General features: G+C 54.8%; 10 protein-coding genes across 10 annotated transcripts; 7 read left to right on the top strand and 3 right to left on the bottom strand.

Moving 5' to 3' along the window:
- Window positions 1-61: 61 nt before the first annotated feature.
- PG997_011793 (3-hydroxyacyl-CoA dehydrogenase) lies at window positions 62-1,092 on the top strand (the record flags this gene model as incomplete). The annotated part of the gene is made up of 3 exons (XM_066816108.1): window positions 62-99; window positions 190-452; window positions 587-1,092. 3 exons carry the CDS (start codon window positions 62-64, stop codon window positions 1,090-1,092), a joined length of 807 nt encoding a protein of 268 aa, XP_066661800.1.
- Window positions 1,093-1,562: 470 nt separating this feature from the next.
- On the bottom strand, window positions 1,563-2,993 carry PG997_011794 (uncharacterized protein; the record flags this gene model as incomplete). Its single annotated transcript, XM_066816109.1, has 3 exons — window positions 1,563-2,429; window positions 2,507-2,820; window positions 2,891-2,993. 3 exons carry the CDS (start codon window positions 2,991-2,993, stop codon window positions 1,563-1,565), a joined length of 1,284 nt encoding a protein of 427 aa, XP_066661801.1.
- An 839-nt stretch (window positions 2,994-3,832) lies between these two features.
- PG997_011795 (D-isomer specific 2-hydroxyacid dehydrogenase) lies at window positions 3,833-5,021 on the bottom strand (the record flags this gene model as incomplete). The annotated part of the gene is made up of 2 exons (XM_066816110.1): window positions 3,833-4,767; window positions 4,832-5,021. 2 exons carry the CDS (start codon window positions 5,019-5,021, stop codon window positions 3,833-3,835), a joined length of 1,125 nt encoding a protein of 374 aa, XP_066661802.1.
- A 1,509-nt stretch (window positions 5,022-6,530) lies between these two features.
- PG997_011796 (uncharacterized protein) lies at window positions 6,531-7,286 on the top strand (the record flags this gene model as incomplete). The annotated part of the gene is made up of 1 exon (XM_066816111.1): window positions 6,531-7,286. One exon carries the CDS (start codon window positions 6,531-6,533, stop codon window positions 7,284-7,286), a length of 756 nt encoding a protein of 251 aa, XP_066661803.1.
- Window positions 7,287-8,858: 1,572 nt separating this feature from the next.
- On the top strand, window positions 8,859-9,326 carry PG997_011797 (uncharacterized protein; the record flags this gene model as incomplete). Its single annotated transcript, XM_066816112.1, has 1 exon — window positions 8,859-9,326. One exon carries the CDS (start codon window positions 8,859-8,861, stop codon window positions 9,324-9,326), a length of 468 nt encoding a protein of 155 aa, XP_066661804.1.
- An 89-nt stretch (window positions 9,327-9,415) lies between these two features.
- Window positions 9,416-10,362, top strand: PG997_011798 (uncharacterized protein; the record flags this gene model as incomplete). Its single annotated transcript, XM_066816113.1, has 2 exons — window positions 9,416-9,956; window positions 10,022-10,362. The coding sequence occupies 2 exons, from the start codon at window positions 9,416-9,418 to the stop codon at window positions 10,360-10,362; spliced, it is 882 nt and encodes a 293-aa protein (XP_066661805.1).
- Window positions 10,363-11,688: 1,326 nt separating this feature from the next.
- Window positions 11,689-12,603, top strand: PG997_011799 (General alpha-glucoside permease; the record flags this gene model as incomplete). The annotated part of the gene is made up of 1 exon (XM_066816114.1): window positions 11,689-12,603. The coding sequence occupies one exon, from the start codon at window positions 11,689-11,691 to the stop codon at window positions 12,601-12,603; it is 915 nt and encodes a 304-aa protein (XP_066661806.1).
- Window positions 12,604-13,464: 861 nt separating this feature from the next.
- On the top strand, window positions 13,465-14,322 carry PG997_011800 (uncharacterized protein; the record flags this gene model as incomplete). The annotated part of the gene is made up of 1 exon (XM_066816115.1): window positions 13,465-14,322. The coding sequence occupies one exon, from the start codon at window positions 13,465-13,467 to the stop codon at window positions 14,320-14,322; it is 858 nt and encodes a 285-aa protein (XP_066661807.1).
- A 2,361-nt stretch (window positions 14,323-16,683) lies between these two features.
- On the top strand, window positions 16,684-18,338 carry PG997_011801 (uncharacterized protein; the record flags this gene model as incomplete). The annotated part of the gene is made up of 7 exons (XM_066816116.1): window positions 16,684-17,178; window positions 17,262-17,288; window positions 17,344-17,421; window positions 17,489-17,563; window positions 17,617-17,775; window positions 17,831-18,079; window positions 18,138-18,338. 7 exons carry the CDS (start codon window positions 16,684-16,686, stop codon window positions 18,336-18,338), a joined length of 1,284 nt encoding a protein of 427 aa, XP_066661808.1.
- A 631-nt stretch (window positions 18,339-18,969) lies between these two features.
- On the bottom strand, window positions 18,970-20,422 carry PG997_011802 (uncharacterized protein; the record flags this gene model as incomplete). The annotated part of the gene is made up of 6 exons (XM_066816117.1): window positions 18,970-19,079; window positions 19,145-19,316; window positions 19,403-19,770; window positions 19,835-19,911; window positions 20,056-20,281; window positions 20,350-20,422. 6 exons carry the CDS (start codon window positions 20,420-20,422, stop codon window positions 18,970-18,972), a joined length of 1,026 nt encoding a protein of 341 aa, XP_066661809.1.
- Between the last annotated feature and the right edge of the window lie 284 nt (window positions 20,423-20,706).

Genomic DNA, 20,706 nt, shown 5'->3' on the forward strand with positions numbered 1-20,706 from the left:
ATCTTCGTCACCTTCATCTTCAACTTGCTCACTCACAACCCAAGTCAATAAAGCTGCCGCCATGAAGATCGAAGGCAGAACATTCGTCATATCCGGCGGGTAAGTAAAATAATTCCCAGTAATCCCCCCAGTCACATTTGAATCTTCCTCAATCACATGCTAACCTGATCGTGTGTAACGCGCCCGCAGCGCATCCGGTCTAGGCCAGGCCACGGCCGAAGAACTCGTGCGCTTCGGCGGCTACGTCTCCGTCCTCGACATGAACGAGGACAACGGCGCATCCGTTGTCACAAAGCTCGGCGCCGACAAGGCGCGCTTCTTCCAGTGCAACGTCACCGACACTGAGAGCATCGCGGCCGCCGTCCAGGGGACGGTCGAGTGGGTCAAGGAGACAGGCAAGCCCTTGGGCGGCGTCATCCCGGCGGCAGGCATCTCTCTACCATCTACCGTATGTTCCACCTGTTGTTTTTTTGTCAATATCTTGAACTCTCCTGCTTATTGCGTTCTCTTTATGTTGGGAAAGCTCGTATCCGGCTGCAATGGGGTCAGAGCATGATGAGACGTCTCACACTGACACACCCACCAGATGCTCGACCGCCACACCACCCCCTATCCCTCCCCGACTTCAACTTCGTCCTCGCCGTCAACCTAACCGGCACCATCGACCTCATCCGCCAGTGCCTCCCCACCTCGCCGCCACTACTGCCCCCTTCCTCCGGCTCCCTCGAGGACGGCGAGCGCGGCGTCATCATCATGGTCGCCTCCGCCGCCGCCTTCGAAGGCCAGCGCGGCCAAGTCTCCTACGCCGCCTCGAAAGGCGCCATCGCCGCCATGACCCTCCCCATGACCCGCGACCTCTCGAGGTACGGCATCCGCGTCGTCACCCTCGCGCCCTCCCTCTTCGACAGCGCCATGACGTCCCTCATGAGCGACAAGGTCCGCCAGTCCCTCGAGGGCGCCATGGAGTTCCCCCGGAGGGCGGGGCGCCCCGAGGAGTTCGCCATGGCTGCCCGCCACGCCATCGAGAACGTCATGCTCAACGGCGCCGTCATTCGGCTCGATGGCGGCATGCGGATGCCGAGCAAGCTGTAGGTAGTAGGTGGAGAGAACCTCATTTTTATGTAATCTCAGTAGCTCCAGTCTGCAAGTCGCCCTTGTCTCAATATACCCTTGTTCAAATGTGCGCTTGTTTCAGTGTCAAGCAACGTCTGCCTGCCGGGAAATGTTCATTCCAGTACGTAAAGCAGAACCATCGTGGGTGCATGCCGTTTTTACATCCAACAGACACCGAGGAGAACATATTGACATGCATGAAGAAACATTTTCTCGGTCACCAGTGTTATTCCCTTCACCCCCAGTCGTATAATATTACATGTCCACAAGAATCTATTATTTTTTGCCCTTCATCCGTTCTCATATGCAGCAATCGCCATAACATGCAGTCAGTCAATCAGTCTCCGTATCATACACTCTCACCAAAATGTCAAGGGGCTTCAAGAAGATACATCATAATCTTCAGTGTCAACCACTATATGAGCCTCCCGCAATCCTCCATAATGACACTACTTTCGATCTGCACGTCTGGCAGCCGAGCGCTCCCGATAATAGTCGCGTCCGGAGCGGCGATCGCGATCGTCCCGAGCCCCCTTAGGGGAGCGAGATCGTTGACGCTCGGCGCGGCCAGCCGACTCCCGGAGCCGGTCGCCCAGGGCAAAGCCCTCCAAGAAAGCGCGAGCGGCGGCGGGGTCGCCCAGGACCGCCTCGCTGGGGCCACGGGTGTGGCCGTAGAGCGACCGGATGCGCTCGAGCAGTTCGCGGTGGTCGTCGCCGCTGCCCTTCTTATTATCGGCAGCAGCGGCTCTACCCTCGGCTGCTGTTCGAGAAGATCGTCCGCGGCTGCTGGGGCTGTAGTGGCTTGCGCCAAGACCGCCTCCACTGCCGCCGTTGCCCGTGCCGGTGCCATTGCCGTTGGTGTTGCCATTACCAGCACCAGTGTCGTAGTAGAACCCGTTGCTGGACTGCCCGCGGCTCGCATGCTCCTGCTTCACGATCGCGGCGGCCGCCGCAGTGCGGGACTGGGTGGCATCCTTGGGCATGTGGGCCCGAATCCAAGCAATGGCCTGCTTGGCCACGGCCTGCTTGGCTTCGGTGGTAGTTTCATGAGGACGACCGTCGTGAATGATGTGGTCCAGCAGCTTGACCTTGGCGTAGTACATGCCATCCTTTCCCCATTCCTTGAATTGGGGGTTGAAACGGCGGGCCTGGCATTCGAGGCTCAGGGTGGCGGTGTGGGTGTGTGAGGCGACGCCGCCGTTCTTGATGTTGTGGAAGATGCTGCTACCGGCGCCTCCGCTTCCGTTGGTACCGTTGTTACCATTGTTGACGCTGAGGTTGACGCCGGCGGCGTTCTTGGGAGGGGCAGGCATGGACTCGGCGCGAGCAGTCGTGCTGCTATTGTCCCTGCCGTAGCCCGTAGCCGCGGTGTAAAACTGGAACGGGGGTTCACGGAGGCAGTGCGACCAGTATCAGCGGCCTTGACCAGACCCAGGCCCGGGTAGTAGGCCGCCACTTGCGCGCCCTGGGCGTTGAGACCAGGCAGCTGTGGATACATGGTCGGAGGGCCCAGGGGAAGAGCCTTGCCAACGGCCTGTCCCGTGATCATCTGGCGGAAGCGGTCTTGGCCAGAGCCCTTCTGGGGGCTGGGGCCATTTCGCAGGGCGCGATGGCTGCTGGAATGCGACATGGGCGACGGTGCGGCGACATCACTTGCGGAAGAAGTGACGGTGTCAAGGGCGGGCTCCAGCTTGATCTGGGGAGAACCTGTGGAGCAAAAAAACAATAAGTAAGATTTGTTGCGTCGAAGGACAAACAGCCAATGTTTTCCACTTACCAGTTGAGCCCTCCAAAGCGCCTTGAGGGTTGCTCGGTTTCTGCGGGAGAGCCGCAGCAATGGCGGCCACCATGGTGGCGGCGTCGTCGCCGGGTGCAGCCATCTCGAGATGCTGCAGTGCAAAGTGTGGAAGAAGATGAAGAAGACACTTCAATTGAGTATCAGTCAGTTTTTTGAAGTGCGGATGATGTAGAGGAATGATCAAGTTTGGGAAGGCGCAATGTTTATGCCACTGTTTATTCCACGGGCAGCAGCCAAAAATGCGACTCAGCCAAACATGGGGAAAAAACAGAAATGGAACTTACAGAACTTGACGAACAAAGAATGAAAACAGACAAATCAATTCAATCGGTTAATTTGCCTTGATTCAAATGGTTGGTGTCCAGCAAGCCGCAGTTGCCTAGTCTCAAGTGAATGGTGGTCGTAGGGATGCAGTGATGGGTGGATGGCGCAAGAAGTCAGTAAGTAAGTAGGGACATGAACAAAACTTGAATGGGGTGACCAAAGCGGCCAGCTTTCGCGCATGGAAACTTCCAAGAGAATTCCAAGGATATCAGGGAGCAGAAGGTACAGACTTGGGTGCCCGTAATTGATCAATGGATTGAATCTACGTTGGGCCAGCGTTGTCAGTGGGCCACCATGTCGACCTGGAGGTGGCCCCCAGTTCGGCGACTTGCCGCAATCACCACTGGAAATCCTTGGATTGAATTACTGTGACATTCTCAGCATTTCCATGACTGTTCTTTTTTGATGTAAACCAGAGTTTGTTGCGCTTATTTCCATCACTGCAATGCTGTCTTGCGCTTGGAGATGCAATGCAATGCACACATACATACACAAACGTGGGGCCAAACGATGTAAAGAAGCCCACAGAGAAAACGCGCACAAGAAAGGACGAGACCGCATTATGTGATATTTCTTCCTTTTTTTTTTAATTCCCGTTTACAAGGTGCTGGAGCAAGAGATGCAGCACGCTGAGCCTGCATCAATACCCGCTGTCCTCAAACTCCGCCTGCAAAGCCTCCCCTTTTGCCACCGCAGGATGTTTCCCACCTGCTGCTCGTACCAAGAGGCCATGGTGCCCTCCTCCACGTAGCCCATGTGCGGCGTCAGAAGCACTCTGGCTCTTCCATCCTCGCCCCATTTCGTCGTTCGCCACGGACTGTCGCGAGGCAACGGCTCCAGCGCAAAGACATCCAACGCCACACCACGTACGGTGCCCGTGTTTGCAGCATCCAGAAGATCGGATTCGTTGACGATGGGGCCTCTCGAGGTGTTGATAAACAGGGCGCTCTTCTTCATCTTGGCGAGATCATCCCGGTTGACCAACCCCCTCGATCTGTCCGACAGCACCAGCTGCACGCTGACCACATCCGCCGTCCTAAACAGCTCGACCCGACTGACCACCTTGAACGTCTTCTCCCCGTCCTCGTCCTCGACCGGCAAGTCGGCCTCCCTCGCCTTCGCGTCGGCCGCCTCCTGGGTCAAGTTGCTGCTCCACGCCACTACCTTCATACCGAACGCCGACGCCATGATCTTCCCGACCGACGTACCCAGACGCCCCAGCCCGAGCGTGCCGAACACTTTGCCCGACAGCTCCGTCGCCGCCTCGGTCTGCCAACCACCCGCTTTCATGACGGCGTCGTCCTGCGCCACGTTGCGCGCGAGGGCCAGGATCATGGCCACGCAGTGCGTCGTCGTGCTGTCGGGCCCCCGCCGCTTGGCGCCGCCGTCGGTCCCCGCCACGGGCACCCCGCGGTCGCGGCAGGCTTTCACGTCGATGGAGGCGTTGCGCTTGCCGGTGGTGAGCAGCAGTTTGAGGTTGGGGAGTTTGGCGACCAGATCCTGGGGGATGGGCGTCCGCTCCCTCATCGTGCCTGTGCTTATGTAAGTAGGTAGGTAGTCGGACGAAGGAGAGCCGTAGAATCTGAGAATACTCACTGATGATAGCAAACGGCTCCAGCCTCTTGGTCAGGGCATCTTTGACTTCTTGTGGCGTGTCGGGGTGGTTGTACGGCAAGAGGGTGTCGGTGAATGTCGTCACTTCGTAGCCGGCATCGCGCAATCGGTCGAAGTGGGGTTTCGACAGCTCCTGGTAATCGTCCAGCACCGCAATCTTGATGCCCGCCATTCTGTATTTGACTTGTCTCAGTATCGAGGAGTAATCAATCGGATTGGAGATGATTGATTAAGTTGGAACATCGTCGTCGTTAACGCATTCGTCATCCGTGCCATCTTCAGCGGAACTGCTTCCGCGACAAAAGTGCGGAGCCCCGCGTTTGCTCGGCACTAACGGAGATCTAAGTCCCGACAGCCAGTTCCGCATTGAAGGCGAAGCAGCGAAAGCTCCACCGTCCATCATTCGCATCCACCGGCAACGCCGTAGTGGAAACAGCCGTAGGGGAAAAACCCACGTGGTTTGCGATAGATCGTGACGTATGTTCGCGTCCCGCTCATAATACAGCTTGCTGGCGGCATTCCCGCATACTATAACCAACTGACGAGCATTATTGGCCGGAATCGTAGGCATTAAGCGCCAAGCTTGGACATCGAGAACCACCGACTCGCATACGCTTACAATGCTCACCTCTTTCACCATCATTAGTGGATATATTTCAACAATTGAGGCTCTGCTATATCCTTGCCAGTGATCAGCACGATGAGGTTACTCTGTCCATGGGCTCCCTCTTACAGCAGCTACGATATATACCACTAGCCTGGGAGTGGTGAGTATCAGTTCGGTCACTTGGCAGGACCCTCCACCAAAATTATAATTTAGATAGGCAATTCGGCGAAAGGCTTTTGCCCATCATGTCTAAACATTCCAGGGAGGTGGTCGACAAGGTGAGATACTGCGCAGAAGGCCGTATTGTAGGTGGTGTTTTTCAGCTTTCAGCAGAGTCTGAAAATGACGTTGAATTACCAGTCATCACGGCCCGTGCAAACACACTGCCGGAGCCAGCTCATGGCTAATCCACTGAACGCCTTACCAGACTTCCAACTTTCTTCGCATGTGGAGGTACTTATAGAGATGTCAAGTTGCCCGCTACCCACCCATTTCTGACGCAGAGGCCAACCGTGGTACACTCGGTCCGGAATACTTTCCGCACAGAATCCACCACGTTTGATTGCTGGGACGTTTATACAACTGCTATGCTGCTAGAATGGCTTTAGCTTTCACTAGCTAAACAAATAGCCAATGAGAGCGCAACTAGCGGTGTGGCTAAGGACTAAAGTGGAAACAAGGTGAACGATGATATCTAGAAGTCAATGGCCTTACTTAGATCGTCTTTTGACATAAGTCTGACTATTGTACTCACTGCCGGGGATCTCCACGCTTTCATAGGCCGGTTCGATTTGCTCTTCTTGGTACTTAAGCAACCTGCTTCGTCGCATCCACTTTCCCTCTCATCCTCTATCCAACTACTTCTCTCAAGAAAGCTCCCACCAACTACTTACCACGTCATAATCCTCTTCACTCGGTGCACTCACGCTCAACTCAATTGCTTTATCTCATTTGCTCCCTAGCCAGCTGCTTCATCTCAGACGACGTAGGTAAGTACTTGATGATTCACATCGGCAGAGGCACACAACTGACTAGCGCTAGATGGACTCGGGAGACTCGGGTTTGGCACCCAAGATGGAGACTCAAATCACCACCAGCGCACAGGCAAACGAGACCGCGCCCACATTCCACCCCTTCCCCCGCCTACCAATCGAGCTTCGCATGCAGATCTGGGAAGAGCTGATCCCCGAGACCCGGACCCGCCTCCTCTGGGTGCGCGAGCCCGGCTGGATGAAGCTGGACAAGAAGAAATTCGCCTCCATCCTCCTGTCCATCAGTCAAGAGAGCCGCTCCATCTTTCTAAAGCGGTTCCCCATGGGCCTCAAGGTCTGCCAGCGCTCAATGACCCTGCGGAAAACCGACTCGTCGTTTCCGCGGCTGACAGTCAGCTGGGCCGACAGGGGCGTCGTCTACATCCACCCGGAGCGCGACGTTTTCGTCATCGGCCAGCCCTGGCCCGAGTATTCCACCTGCGCGGAGCCCGGGCTGCCCTTCACGGGCGACGAGTTCACGCTCCTGGCGAAGCCGCTACGCCGGCAGAAGCCGCGCGATCGGGTTCGCAATGTTATCGAGTTCGAGCATACCATGGTGGATACCCCCGGCGCCTTTGACGTCAACTTTTCGGAAGAGCCGGATTCGGAAACCGAGCTTATCCCGGAGGACGTGGACGGGAAACCTACCGATGACTGGAACTTTGGCGGTGTCACGAGGCGTCTCAAGCTCACTGCTCCTCTGGAACACGAAGAGATCTTGAAGTTTTACGAGGACTCAAAGGAGCTGAGCGGTAGTGAGATGCTGGAGAATTGGGGAGGCAAGTTCACGATCTCGTAGGGAATAAGTGGTATTAATATGTAAGTCAGGCAGGTCATCCGAGAAATAATGCTTGTAGCTAATATTTGAGCAATACAGTGACCCCCTCTAAAACCATGACAACAAACGATCATGGAAACATGACGTCACAGATAATGATAATTTGTGGGAATGCTCGAAGCTCTGGACCACCTGTTGTATGATAAGAGACCTTATTGAAGGCTTGTCAAAGATCAAGCGGTGATGAGTTCTCGTAGTGGCCATCCATGAGAATGCTCGTGAAGGGCTCAACTCCACCACAATCTAATGCTCGAGCCGGCAGATCTCCTGCGATGGCAGCTATTCTAATAGAGCCTAGGTAGCTGTGTATGAATAAAACCATGAGCTATCAAAGACCCCCAATGACCCGGCACCAGTAGGGTATCGCCAATTATTATCACGTGAACCATACACTTGACTACTGAGAACGTGTCTCTCGCTACGATGGGCGACTGGCACCACGCTGGCCTGGGCCGAAGGACGATGGAACCACACTGACAGAAATCGCAGTTACCAAACGTAGCATCAACTATTCAATGGATAGCAGCAGAATATGTCCGTGTCGCGCCTTCTAGATGTGTAATCAACTCTGCTTTGCTGCAACCAGTGTGGTGCATTTGCTTCTCACACGATCCTTCTTACTATTGAATCTGTGGCATGGAGATGATCGTCTTCAACTTCCTCTAACGTCTCACCAACAGATCAATCAGCAAGAGTATCTAGCCAATTTCCATTCGCAGTCACATTTCCAATCTCGTATCCGATCAGAAAAGGCAAGCCTCCTTCACATCCACAGCCACTGCCATCACCATAGCTCTGCTACGCTCCCAACAATCCAGGTTCTCAATTGTCTCTTACGAGATCCAGCTTGCTGGCATTGTGATCATTTTCCACTTCAATCTCCCACACCTCCCATATCTGATTTTCAGAATAATCAACAAAGTTCTCTGTTGAGCCAACCCTCTTTCTCACACACATCAAGTTGCAAATCCAAGCACCTTCCACGAATTATTTATTGCCATCTCAAAACTTCATACTCTCGCATATTCTGCTGAAGCCATTGTGGTTTAACCTCTCCTTCACACGATTCGGCTTGCTGCTGCATCTGTGAAACTCCTCAACTTCCCCATCCGTAACATTATCTATCCAGCCCGGATCTGGAGTGGTTACACAATCCCATAACCTCGCAGATTCCATTGAGTCGCAGTCAGGTTGCTCTACAGAGTGACAATTGTGGCCAACCTAGCCCTCACACGTTCCCACCTGCTGCTGTAACGGTAAACTGGAAGTTGATTCTTGACTTCAGCTCACACCTCACTGCGAGGCAACCAGTGGCCTTGCAAATTCAACTTGCATTCACAGTGGTTGCCATTCATCCATCTTGTACCTTATCAGGTCAAGTCAATTTTCTCTCACTCTCAGCACTTGCAACTTCAAGCAACTTCTGCCAAGTTGCAATCTCAACTGTCCACACCCTCTCATATTATTTCATCTTCCCTACCACATACACTCATTTCTACCCACCCAACCATCGCATTACCTGCCACCGATACCATGGCGACTCAGATCAAGGACTTTGCTGAAGTCGGCACGGCCGTCATTCAGGTTCCGTCTGACTCTGATTCGGACTCGGGTTCCGATACTGCTGGTGATACCGCAACCACTTCATCTTCTGCTGACCACGCAGTTCATCATTCTGTCGCTGCTCTCAATACCGCTTCCCCTGCTGACACTGCTGTTGACAATGATGTTGTCATGGCGGATGAGCCCGTCGCTGTCAAGAGATCGCTGGAGGATCCTGAGGCCGCTGCTGCCGCAGAGCCTGCCCCCAAGCGACAGAAGTCAGCTCCCGTCTTCAAGACCGTCAAGGCCAAGACTGAAGAGCGAAAGCGCCGCCGCGAGCTCATGGCTGCCGAGCTCGAGGCCGTGTACAACCTCTGGGAGCAGGCCAATATGGACGTCACCAAGAAACAGAAGCTTGCCATCAAGAAGGAGATGATGAAGAGCCTTGATAAGAAGTAGTAAGTTCGCATCATCATTTACCGTCCATACTACCTTACTTTTTGCCCACTTTGCAACTACTGCGATACTAATTGGCCAATTACAACAGCATGGATCGTGGTGAACACCCCGACCAGATTGTCATCGAGAAATCCCCCGCCAAGCCCAAGAGCACCCCCACCGGCCCGGCCAAGAACAAGGCTGCTTCAGCCACCCCGGCACCCCAGGCCACTTCTTCTGCCGCCGAGGGACGAGCTGCTCACTCCATGCCTTCTACTCCACAGGGTGCCGCCGCCAGCAAGGCTAGCAAGCAAGCTAGTGCTGTCAAGCCCGCCAAGAAGCAGCCTGGCAAGAACACCACCGACAGCAAACAGAGCAACGGCAACGCCGTCGTCATCGACGCACTTGCCCAGGGCATCGCCAACCACGCTATCGGGAAAGCCCAAGCCTTCGCCAACGATATTGCCGACAAGGCCTACAATGAAGCCGCCGAGATCAAGGAGAAGGCCAAGAAACGAGCCGCCCAAATCGTCGCCGAGGCTGATACCGAGGGCAAGGAGATCACCGATGAGGCCGAGAACAAGGCAACCGAGATCAACAAGGAGTACGAGGCGAAGGCGGGCCAGATCATCACCGATGCAGAGGCCCGCGGTGCCAAAAACTGGACGAAGCGAAGGAGGAGGAAAGGGTTATCGTCCAAGCCGCCGAGGAGAAAGCCGGCAAGATTCTCGACGAGGCTCGCGCCAAGCGCGACAGCGCTTGGAAGAAGGCCGAAGGCGCCCATAGCGACGTCATTCGCTTCGCGGAGATGATTGTGCATGGCAAGGATGGCCTCAATGGATTGTGTGGAGGTATCGTCGCTCCTGCCACTCCTGCCACTCCTGCCACTCCTTCCACTCCCTCCACCCCTCCCGCTTCACAGGAGAACCACGTCGCCAAGGAGAACCATGTCGTCGAGGAGGACCACCCCATGAAGGAGGACCACCCCTTGAAGGAGGACCATCCCATGACGGAGGATCATGACGTCAAGCGCGAGCACATGGATAACGGAAACTAAAGCTGCAGCAGTAACGACTTGTTGCCGTCCAGCACTAGTGGGCAGTAACGTCCACATACTATGGCAACGCATTTCTTTCTTTCTTAGCTTTTTACTTTCCTACTGCTCGTTCATATGACGAGCTGCGCCCTTTCATTCGCGGGGAGATGATGCCGGGATACGGTTGGCGGTGAGGTTATGAGATTTCGCGAAGATTGATTTCGGAGATTCCTTTACACGGACTGATAGTGCCGAATACGGGCATACCTTCATTCCTAGCATCAGCCTACCTACATATGGTAGTTAGATGAATACTACATGACTTAGCCTAAGATGATGTGCTACAACGGTGCTGGTGTTTTGTGAATAATACTGGCGTCCCGCTGCCGGCTATGCTCCTACGTACATGGCGATCCACAATCCGACTTGCTGACTTGCAAACTTGCATGACCGGTAGGGATGTGACTGCACTCTGCATCGGCGCAAAACTAAGATACACGTAACCCGAGATAAGTGTTTGAATGCATTTGTCCCTCTCCCGCTCTCTGTGTGTGCGTGATAGGTCCCTTTTCACCAGCCAGGGGGTGGCTGAACCACTGATGATGAACACGAGACTCCAGTGTCGAGAGAAAGTCCCTAATTGATACAGGCAAGGGGACTGCTATTGCACATACTTCAAATAGGCGATCGTATTAAATTCATGATAATTGTTGACACCATGCAAAAGTCGTCATTCCACTCGAGCCCACGTAGCATGCAGGTGGCCGGAAATGCAGGGGCTGGCTCCTGGCGCCACCGCGGTGGCAGCGGCGGATAGCACAGCCACACAATTGGAACAAGTCGTCCTTTCACGCTTCAAATTGGCTCCCGGGGCAATTTGTTCTCTCGTATCACGCCGACTCCTTCAACTATTTAGGCTAACAACCAAAAACGACTAGTCGCTACGTCCTGTCGATGCACCAGCTTTTCTCATTGTCAGCCTCATGCAAAGCCTCCCCAAGCACATCACACGGGGGCTTGGCCCGCGGATAACCACCATAAGGCGACCCAACTCAGAATGGAGACCTCACAACCAAAAGCCTATAAGGATCAGTGGTGTCAAAGTGCTCACCTCGTACAACTGGGCCAACACTGTTGACGGAACGCCCACCATGTATGTTCCAGGTACGAGTCGAGTTGCCTTTTTGTTACCTGTGCTACCACCGAGAGTACCCATACACGAAGCGAAGAAATGATAGCACGCACCTAACCTGGGGTGCAGGAGGACCCCGAATCCTGCGATCTACACCTCGGCCTTTGCAACGCGGGGCACATGAGCGGCCGAGGGATATCAATTCAGATAACCTCATGTTTCAGCATACTTCATCTATCCAGCCTATCTTCCAGGCTCTCGAGGTGACAAGACCAGAATGCCGATTCGATAGTGTCGACGTCGTCATGAGCCACATGGTCCTAACACGTTTACTGCTCTTTTGTGGTGTGGCGGCCGCTCCCTTCCGGATAAATGCATCCCTTATCCACGACTCCTTGGTTTTGAAATATTGCCCCGAAAGGGTGCAGCCGGAACGCGCAAGTCTGGGCCTACAGTTCGAGGAGGCGACGTCCAGCTATCCGAAGGGGCTGGAGGACAGCCACAATCACTGGCGCGTGCTGCGGTACCGGCTGGGGCCTCTGAAACGCGTCGTTTACTATGAAGCTGATGCGACAACTGAGCCTTACGCGTGTGTATTGTCAGTAGCCTCGGGCTTGGGTTCAGCGGGGGATAGTGGAATTCCTGCGCGTGAGGGCAGTTCGGCAGCCGTGGTCGTCGTCCGGGGCCACCTGACAGACCAGGAACATGCAGTCGAGATCAAGTGCACCGAGCGACCGTATGGTAGATCGCCGAGAAATTCCAAACTGTGGGCTGGGTGCGTCAACCATCTGCTCCTGGGTCGTCTTGCCGATGGCGAAATCATCTGGACGCGAATGGTCGATGTACGGCAAAGAGTTGCACAGTGGAGCCGTGTGCACGACAAACAAGAGGCCCTGAGTAGGCTCCCGGCTCTGATTTCGGAGCTCAAGGATGCGGTGCGGGCTACCCCGAACGGCCGAGCGGCCCTGGTGTTTCGCGGAGTGGGCTTGGGGGAGGTCAGGGCGGAGGTTGAGGCGGAGGTCGACGTGTACAGCCTTGGGCAGGACGAAGGCTGCGTGATATCGCGAGCTATGACCAACAAGTTCTGGAATGCCTCGGGGAGAAAGAAAGCCCAAGGTCGCGGGAGATGAACGGTTCAACGTTCAGCTCACAACTGCACAGTGCTCCAGGGGAAGCATTAGCAGGTGCTTTAGGCAAACAGGCACCTGAACGAGCGATTTTGATTGGCTGGTTTCAGCACCTTTCAGGAGAGCTGCGCTGGAAGGTGGGGCTTCATTCACTGACTGTTAGTGATGTGAATTGCTGCTGCTTCGGGTCCACGGCGTCGGCGCCCATTTGATGTGTTTGATAGCCTCGCTTTCGAGATCTCACAAAAGCCACCCGCCAATCGACAATATCTGGCCGGCTATATGCTCTCGCCAGGGACCTCCGCAAGTCGATTCATGGTATCAGCACCACCGCAAACCACAATGGCGAAGCTGCCCGACGTGAAGAATATCTTGTTGGTGAGTACTTCCACCGTTTATTCCATGTTGCTTTATGTCCCGGTATATGTCATCTGGCAGGTGCCTTCTTGCTACTTCCTTCTTAATGTCAGTCGACTTTTGAAACGAGACTAGAACACTGAACCTTTTTCGCCAGGCCAGGACTCCTCGACTGCACTTCTTTTCTCCATCTTGACTCCTTCGTCCTCTCGGTATCCTATCTCATCTTGGTCTGACCAATTCATGCGACCGCGTTGATGGCTTCTCGTGCATCCCGAGATGGCGGGACCGTGCCGTCTGCTTGCCTATCAACGAATGAAGTCAACGCTAAAGCCGTGGGCAAGTCGCCTGAACAGCCAACCATCAAGGAATTCTGGGCTAGCAGTGGCGTCAATGTCCAGCATAAGGAGCCTGTCTTGCCCGCAATTAACGTAAGCACCCTCTCGTCATACGTGGTTTCTCGCTCGAACGCAGCATGCTGACGTGTGTCGACAGGTTCCCAAAGGAATGGAGAATACCGAGCGCAGATTGTTGGAACTCATCGGCCACATCGACAAGAAGCAGAGGAAGATCCTTTCGTTGAGGACCGATCTGGATAAGGGCAAGGAAGCCGGACAGAGTGGCCAACAACCCCTCGACTTCGCACCCGAGGTGGGCATGAAGCTCCAGATCGTCGTCCATCTCACCTTCGTCATCAAGGCCCAGATCAAGTTCACTGCGAAACTGGGAGACGTCAAGATGCGCCGGAAAACTGCTAAAGGCGAGGAGACAACATACCTGGAGCGTCTTTGGTCCCTGTACGGCCCGCTGTACGGATACGAGGACTTTCGCGTCGAGCCCGACTACCTGCCCCTGAACTTCGACCCCTGTAATATCCTCAATGGCGGCGAACTCCTGCAGGCGCGTTTGAACAAGGAGGCCAAGTCCGTTCCTCCGTCTCCTGTCATCGGTGTCAAGCGATCGCGTGCCCAGGACGAGTGGTCTTCCAAGAGACAGAAGAGCAGCAAGGTGGCCGTTGCCTACAACGCACAGCCGATGAATCCAATGCAGAGACCCTATTTTGGTCAACAGTTCGGTAACCAAACAACACTTTGTCAAAGACCTTCTTTCGGTCCGCCTTTTGGTCAACAGTCCGGTCCTACAATGGCACCGTCGCAAACTGCACCATGGCAGACGGCACCGTGGCAAAGTGCACCGTGGCAGACTGCACCGTGGCAGACGGCACCATGGCAGACGGCTCCGTGGCAGACTGCTCAGTATGGTCCTCAGTACAATCCTCAGTACAATCCGCAGTACAATCCGCAGTACAGACCTCAGTTCGGTCCTCAATTCGGTCCTCAATATGGCCCTCAGTGTGGCCCTTAGTTCTGTCCTCCGGCGGTGACACTATAGCAGTACTCCCAATGGAACATGCAAGTCAGCCCACAGATGCATGTTGCAGCAGAGTCTATCTCAGGTGGCCGGACCGAGAGTTGCATCAGCAGCCCTCTTGCGCAACATGGATGTCATGGATTCCATACATATACTGGCGGCCTTTGCCAGCAGCAACCCGGTCCTGGTCCCCAAGTTGAGTGATAATATAGTTAAGCTTGATAGCGATGATGAGAGTGGTCATCTTGGTCTCGAGTGAGAGGATTAAAACTTCAAGTTAGAAGGCGAGGTTTCGAAGATGTTGCTTGCTCTTTGTATTGCTTTATGATCGATGGGATTTCGCAGATAGACAGTAACTTGATCCAATGATTTTTGTTTGTTATGGCGTTTTCGTTTTTCTGATATTTTGTTCCTGTGTGCTGCTGGAGCAACAGGGCCACACTTGCAGTCCGAAATCTACCTGGCCGACATCGCTGAGATTTGTTGTCGTGACTCTGAGTTTGGGCGGATGAGACATGCAACAATACCCTTGGCTGACAGTTTTTCTGCCACTTTAAGATGCCCTCAAACTAGGATGATCCTATGCGCGCCTACAAGACCCCAGCTGCAAAGGTTGGCATACCTGGTCTATCGTAATATGTTGAGACCTTTCGCAATGGCGGATGACATTACATAATAGACTGCAAACGAAGAGTGGTATCATGTGATGTTGTCACCAGACGTACGACAGGCAGGCTGTGCCAGATAAGATTACTGATAGCAGACGGTTGATATAGGACCAAAGAAAGATAGAAGTGTTCTGTTTCACAAAAGACAGGGCTCAAAATCTATAGTCTGGTGACGATCGGATGGCCAGGTATTGGCATGTTTGCAAGGTAATAAGAGGCGCAGATATAGTAGTGATGTGATGCTCACGAGACTGGCAGAATGGAGTGCTCGGGTGCGGGGCATGCAAAGTCGCAAGAAGAGAGAATGTAGTCGGTGAGATGGCCTGAGGAAGCCCAACCCTGTCGGGGGGCCAGTGACGGGTGTCTCGGGGCAGGCTGTCTTGGATGGCGGTGTGCAAGTTGTACACTGATGACTGCATAAGTGAAAGAGAGCCCTTTGAGAGTCCGTCAATCAAATCGAATGGGAGCCCTCTTTCTCTCGACGGTTACAAGTAGGTGCGTATCTGGTTAGCAGCGCGGAGACTTTGGGCCGTCAGCGCGATCTCACGGGAGCCAATCGGGGCTAGCAGGTGTGGGCCGATGGTGTGTCTCACTTGCCGGCGCCAGCAAGGAAAATCAGTGGGAAAACCACAATCAGAGCCGCTGTGAGTGGCTGATGGTCGGCAGGATCGATAAGGAAAAAACCAAGGCACTCGGACCCCATCTGTGTTTGAAATGGACGCGAATCAATCCATCGGATTAATAAATTGATCAGATAATTACTCTGGATCGCTTCCGTCGGTCAATCGTAATCGACGTGTCGACTGCTTCACTGACCAAGGCAGCCAGGCAGCGACCCGTAGAAGGTGCATGGAAACCCAAACCCCAAAACCCAAAACCCGTTCAGCTGGGCAGCCAACCTGGCAGCAGATCAGATGGCAGCGTGTCGTCGCATGCACATCATCTAAGGTGGTTTTCTGGGGGAGTTTGGCTGCAGCACTGGCAGTGGACCAATCGACGTTGCAGGCTGGGCCATGCGGGTGGGTTGGCGTTGGGACTTTTGGCGTGGGCAAGTATTGACGAGTCATTGACGTACTGACGTATGCAGCAGCACGCTTTCTTGGTACCGCGGCCAGTGGATTCTCGCCAGCAGCCAATCTTTCGGTGGGGACAATGGACGTGTTCTGGGCTTCCACTGGACTTCCAACCTACTTGACTTCTGGGCCGCCCCCTTTATTACTTTTGTAGGTGTAGGTACATCTGACTCCAGGCTGACCAAGCTGCCAGGTACTCCGAACTCGTACTCCTCCCTACCCTCCCCTATCAGTCCGCCTTGTCCGCCCGCGAAGCAAGCAATCCAAGCAAAATCCAAATGGCAATCTCGCATCTGGGCGGGGCAACGCTCTTGGCTCCCTCCTTTGGATTTGGTTCTTTGCTTATCCCCCATCGGGCCATTGGGCCCCCCGGCAAACCCAAGGTCTTGGGATGTATTTAGACAAGACTTTCCTGCCCCCTTTTGTCTTGCCACCACCTTGGCTTTCTCTTGTTCTGATCTGACCTGACTAGCCAATCCGCCAAGACGACGCCCTGGATCGCACGCCGCCCTATTATCGCGTCGATTCTCTTTCCCCAGATTGACAAACGGTTGCCTGCATTGTTAATCCCTGGGCCCAGCACGTGACGTGACCTTCGGACCTTGCATCGCATAATGTCCGACGCGCCAGGAGGTGTCCAGCCGGTGGGTCCGGCTGCAGCTGCCAACGCCAGCGACGCCAAAGTCCATGGTAGCACCGCCAACCACGATGTCGGTGCCGCCACTGCCACTACTACTGCCGCCAACGGCGACGCCCAAGAGAAGGCACAGGATTCGGCCGCTTCGCCGGTTTCCCCAAGTGCTCTGGAATTCGGCAATGGACTCGCCGACCCGCTCGACATCGGTCGCCACCGCCGCGACGATGTCACCCTGAAGCAGCTGCAGATCGAGTACCCCAAGGCCAACAAGCGCGAGCTCCGCAAGTTCTACCGCAACCAGAACAAGCTCATCAACCACTACCTCGGCGTCGACGACGAGGAGCGCCTCCAGGTCGAGGAGGACGCGCGCCTCGGCCCCAAGATCAAGTTCGCCATCAACGCTTCCTTCACCGTCAACTTCTGCCTCTTTGTCATCCAGCTCTACGCCGCCGTTTCTACGGGGTCGCTTTCGGTAGGCACCACCACCATGATGCGAGGGACAGTTGCGCTTACGGCGAGATGAAACTACTTGCTAACTCGTGCGCGACATGATAGCTGTTCGCGACGGCTGCTGATGCCTTCGTAAGTTGACACACCTAATTAGGCCAATCGATGCACGTTTGCTGACTAGCGATAGATGGACCTGGTCTCGTCCTGCGTCATGCTTATCACTTCTCGGATGGCCGCCCGCGCATCCATCTACGATTACCCCGTGGTAAGTAACGACACGTTTGCCATGCCGTGCATGGAGACCAGCCTTGCTAACCCGCATTCGTTTCCAGGGCCGCACGCGCATTGAGACCATGGGAATCATCATTTTCTGTGCATTGATGACTTGTGTTGCCATCGAGCTACTCGTAAGTTGCACCCCCCAACTTCGAGTTTCCTGTCCTTTGCTGACGAGTGGTAGATTGAGTCCGGCCGCACGCTCGGCAATGGCCACACCGACTCCTCGGAGCAGCTGCATGTCGTGCCCATGGTCTGCGTCTGCGTCGCCATCGTCGCCAAGGCCACTCTCATGCTCTACTGCTTTGCTTACCGCAAGCATGCGTCGGTCCATGTCTTCTTCGTAAGTTGTTGATATTCCCAACTGTGGTCGGTTGGAAACTGACCGATACCTGCAGGTCGACCACCGTAACGACATCGCAGTCAACACCTTCGGTCTCATCATGGCCGTCGTCGGTGAGCGATTTGTCTGGTACCTGGATCCCATTGGCGCCATCTTGATTGCGTTGCTCATCCTGTTCTCCTGGGTCTCCAACGCGTTTGAGCAGGTCTGGCTCTTGGTCGGCAAGACGGCGCCACCCGATTACATCTCGCGCCTGATCTACTTGACCATCACGTTCGACGACCGCATTCTCAAGGTTGATACTGTAAGTTATAACTACGTTTGCCCAATGCAAGCCGAGGCCCCAGCTGACAGTTTCCTAGTGCCGCGCCTACCACGCTGGCCAGAACTACTACGTAGAGGTCGACATCATCATGGACCGCTACACTCCCCTCGAGATCTCCCACGACGTCAGCCAAGCTCTGCAGAGGAAGCTCGAAGGCCTGTCGGACGTGGAGCGAGCCTTTGTCCACGTCGACTACGAGGACGATCACGACGTCAATGAGGAGCACAAGCCTCTATGAGAAGAGGGTGCCCCGGAGGACGGTCCGCAAACTGTGGGCGGACATGATTGGGCGCGGCGACTGAGCGGACCCCGGTCTAGTACTTGCCCCTTGAGGTGGTACACCCCCCTACAAGACGGGTTCGCCGTTGGCTATGCGCACGGAAATGCCCCGCGCTGTGCCCGATCCAACTGTAAAGCTTGGTGTTCGTCATGGTGCCGAATCTGGTCTCAACCAACTGCCGAGACCTAAAGTGTGTATTCCATTCGCAAGTCCCTCGTTTGAGACTGTTATCCCTCTTGGTCGTCACCTTTGCGGACGCGCGGGATTTTGAACTATATTTGATGCCCGCGCGCCTATGCTAAACAGCATAGGACTGCTACTTCGGGTGGATGCAAGAGGGGTGCCATTCAGTAACTTGATTGGTAGTGCAAGCCAAGCAGGCGAATCCAAAGAACGAAAAATTCATGTTCATTGATGAGACGATCGATCACAGGTCGGAAGTGAAAACCACGAATTAGATAACTTGAGATAACTGCCCATTCTGGTTGATGTAATCGCCTGTACACGCAATTGAGAACGATGTGCTTGCTGATCCTCATGATAAACGAAATAGTGACCCCTAAGATCGAGTAAACAACATGTTGCGCATCTACTTGAAGTATTGCCCCTTGAAGCCGGGCACGATCTCCTCGCCGTCCTTGGCGTATTGGTGGTCCTTGGCTTTGGCTTGCTGCCATTTCTGCTTGCGCTGGGTGAATTCTGATGAAAAAGTTAGGGGTTAGCTATCAGAATGTCGGACGTAAAGGGAAAAAAAGAATACTGACCACCCATGGTGGGCACGGGGTGCCCGCCCGCTTCGAACTCGTTCTGGGTGAAGCCCGCGCGCTGGAGGACGGGGGAGTCGATGGTCTTGAGGACGACGTCGTTCTGGGGGCGGGAGAAGTAGAGGAGGCCGAGGCGGTCGACGTGGCGCTGGTCGGCGGGGGGGAGGGCGACCTGTAGCAGAAGGTCAGTCAATATTGGGGGAGGGTTGTGGAGATATTATATAGGTTCATAGATAGGTAGAAACAAAAAGTGCTCACCCTGTGGATAGTCGACTTAATATACCCACCCGTCAAAAAGCTCAACGCATCGCACGTGTTGACCGTCAAGCTCCCGTCCAGGGGCTTGGCCCACTTCCACTGCCCCGTCTCATGCTCGCGGATCTGCAGCGCGGCGACGGGCTGGCGGAACAGGAGAGTGATGGTCCCCAGGTCGGTGTGCCCGCCGGACCAGAGGCCGTCGTCGAGCTTGGCGATCTCGTCGGGGGAGAACTTGCCGTACTTCATGTAGCGCAGGTGCGACTCGTCGTGCGTGTCCCAGCGGTGCAGCTTCGTGAAGAAGTCGGGGGCAGCTCGAGGGCGAGGGCGATGAGGTGGTTGAGGGGGTCGAGGACTTTTTCGTAGAGGGACTGGAGCGATGTGTTAGTGTGATAGTTCTTACTGATAACAAATTGTACATAGTGGTGAGTGTACCTCGGCAAATGTTTCGATCTCGTCGATGTGCTCCTTCAGTAAGTCTGGCACGGGCTGGGTGATGTGGCCATCGTTGGCTAAAAGCGAAATTGTCAGTCCTTCTGTCACTTCTACTATTGAGATACCGCGGCTCGGCGGAGATCCAACTCACTCGCCATATTCCACACCTCCACCTTATCCTTCAGCCCCCGCTCAGCGCCCGCCTTCCCGCCGGCCGGTACCCGTTGTACTCCCCATTATCCAGATCCGGGACATACTTGAGCTTCTCCTCGAGGGGCAGCTCGTAGAAGGCCTGGCCCAGGGCGAACTGCCGGTCGACCTTTTCTTGGGGGATGCCGAAGTTGGTGACGTAGAAGAAGCCTTTCGTGCGGACGGCCTCGATGAGCTGCTGGGCGAGCGCGGCGTTGCCTTCGTCGGTGCCGTAGGTGGAGAGGTCGATGTTGGCGACTGTGGGTTTGGTAAGTGTTAGCTTTCTGTCAATTGGCGACGCGAGGGGTAGCTAGTGAAGGACGTACGATCTGCCCAGTCGAGGTCCTCTTTCGTCTCCGGGACGTGGGAGTACTGGGAGATTTGTGTGGCGTGCGGCATCTTGGCGGTTGGTATGGCGACTGAAGCTTGGTGTCGAATTGACCAAAGTTGGGAACAAAGGATTAGACTAGGACGCGACCGAATCAGAATTATATATAATATTCTGTTACTTCTTATCGTTCACCAAGCCGAGACCGACCTCCGGATTGCGCCGGCGGCGATGTCGTGATCGGGGTCCCCGCACGCTGGGCCCCCCGATTGCGATATTACTCCAACGGTTGCGTGATCCCACGGCATATGACACCATGGCCCCCATTGCCCATTTGCACTGGACAAGACCCCGG

This window comes from Apiospora hydei, assembly GCF_038363865.1.
Source record: "Apiospora hydei strain CBS 114990 chromosome Unknown utg000009l_segment0_segment0, whole genome shotgun sequence".
Classification (NCBI taxonomy): Eukaryota; Fungi; Ascomycota; class Sordariomycetes; order Amphisphaeriales; family Apiosporaceae; genus Apiospora; species Apiospora hydei.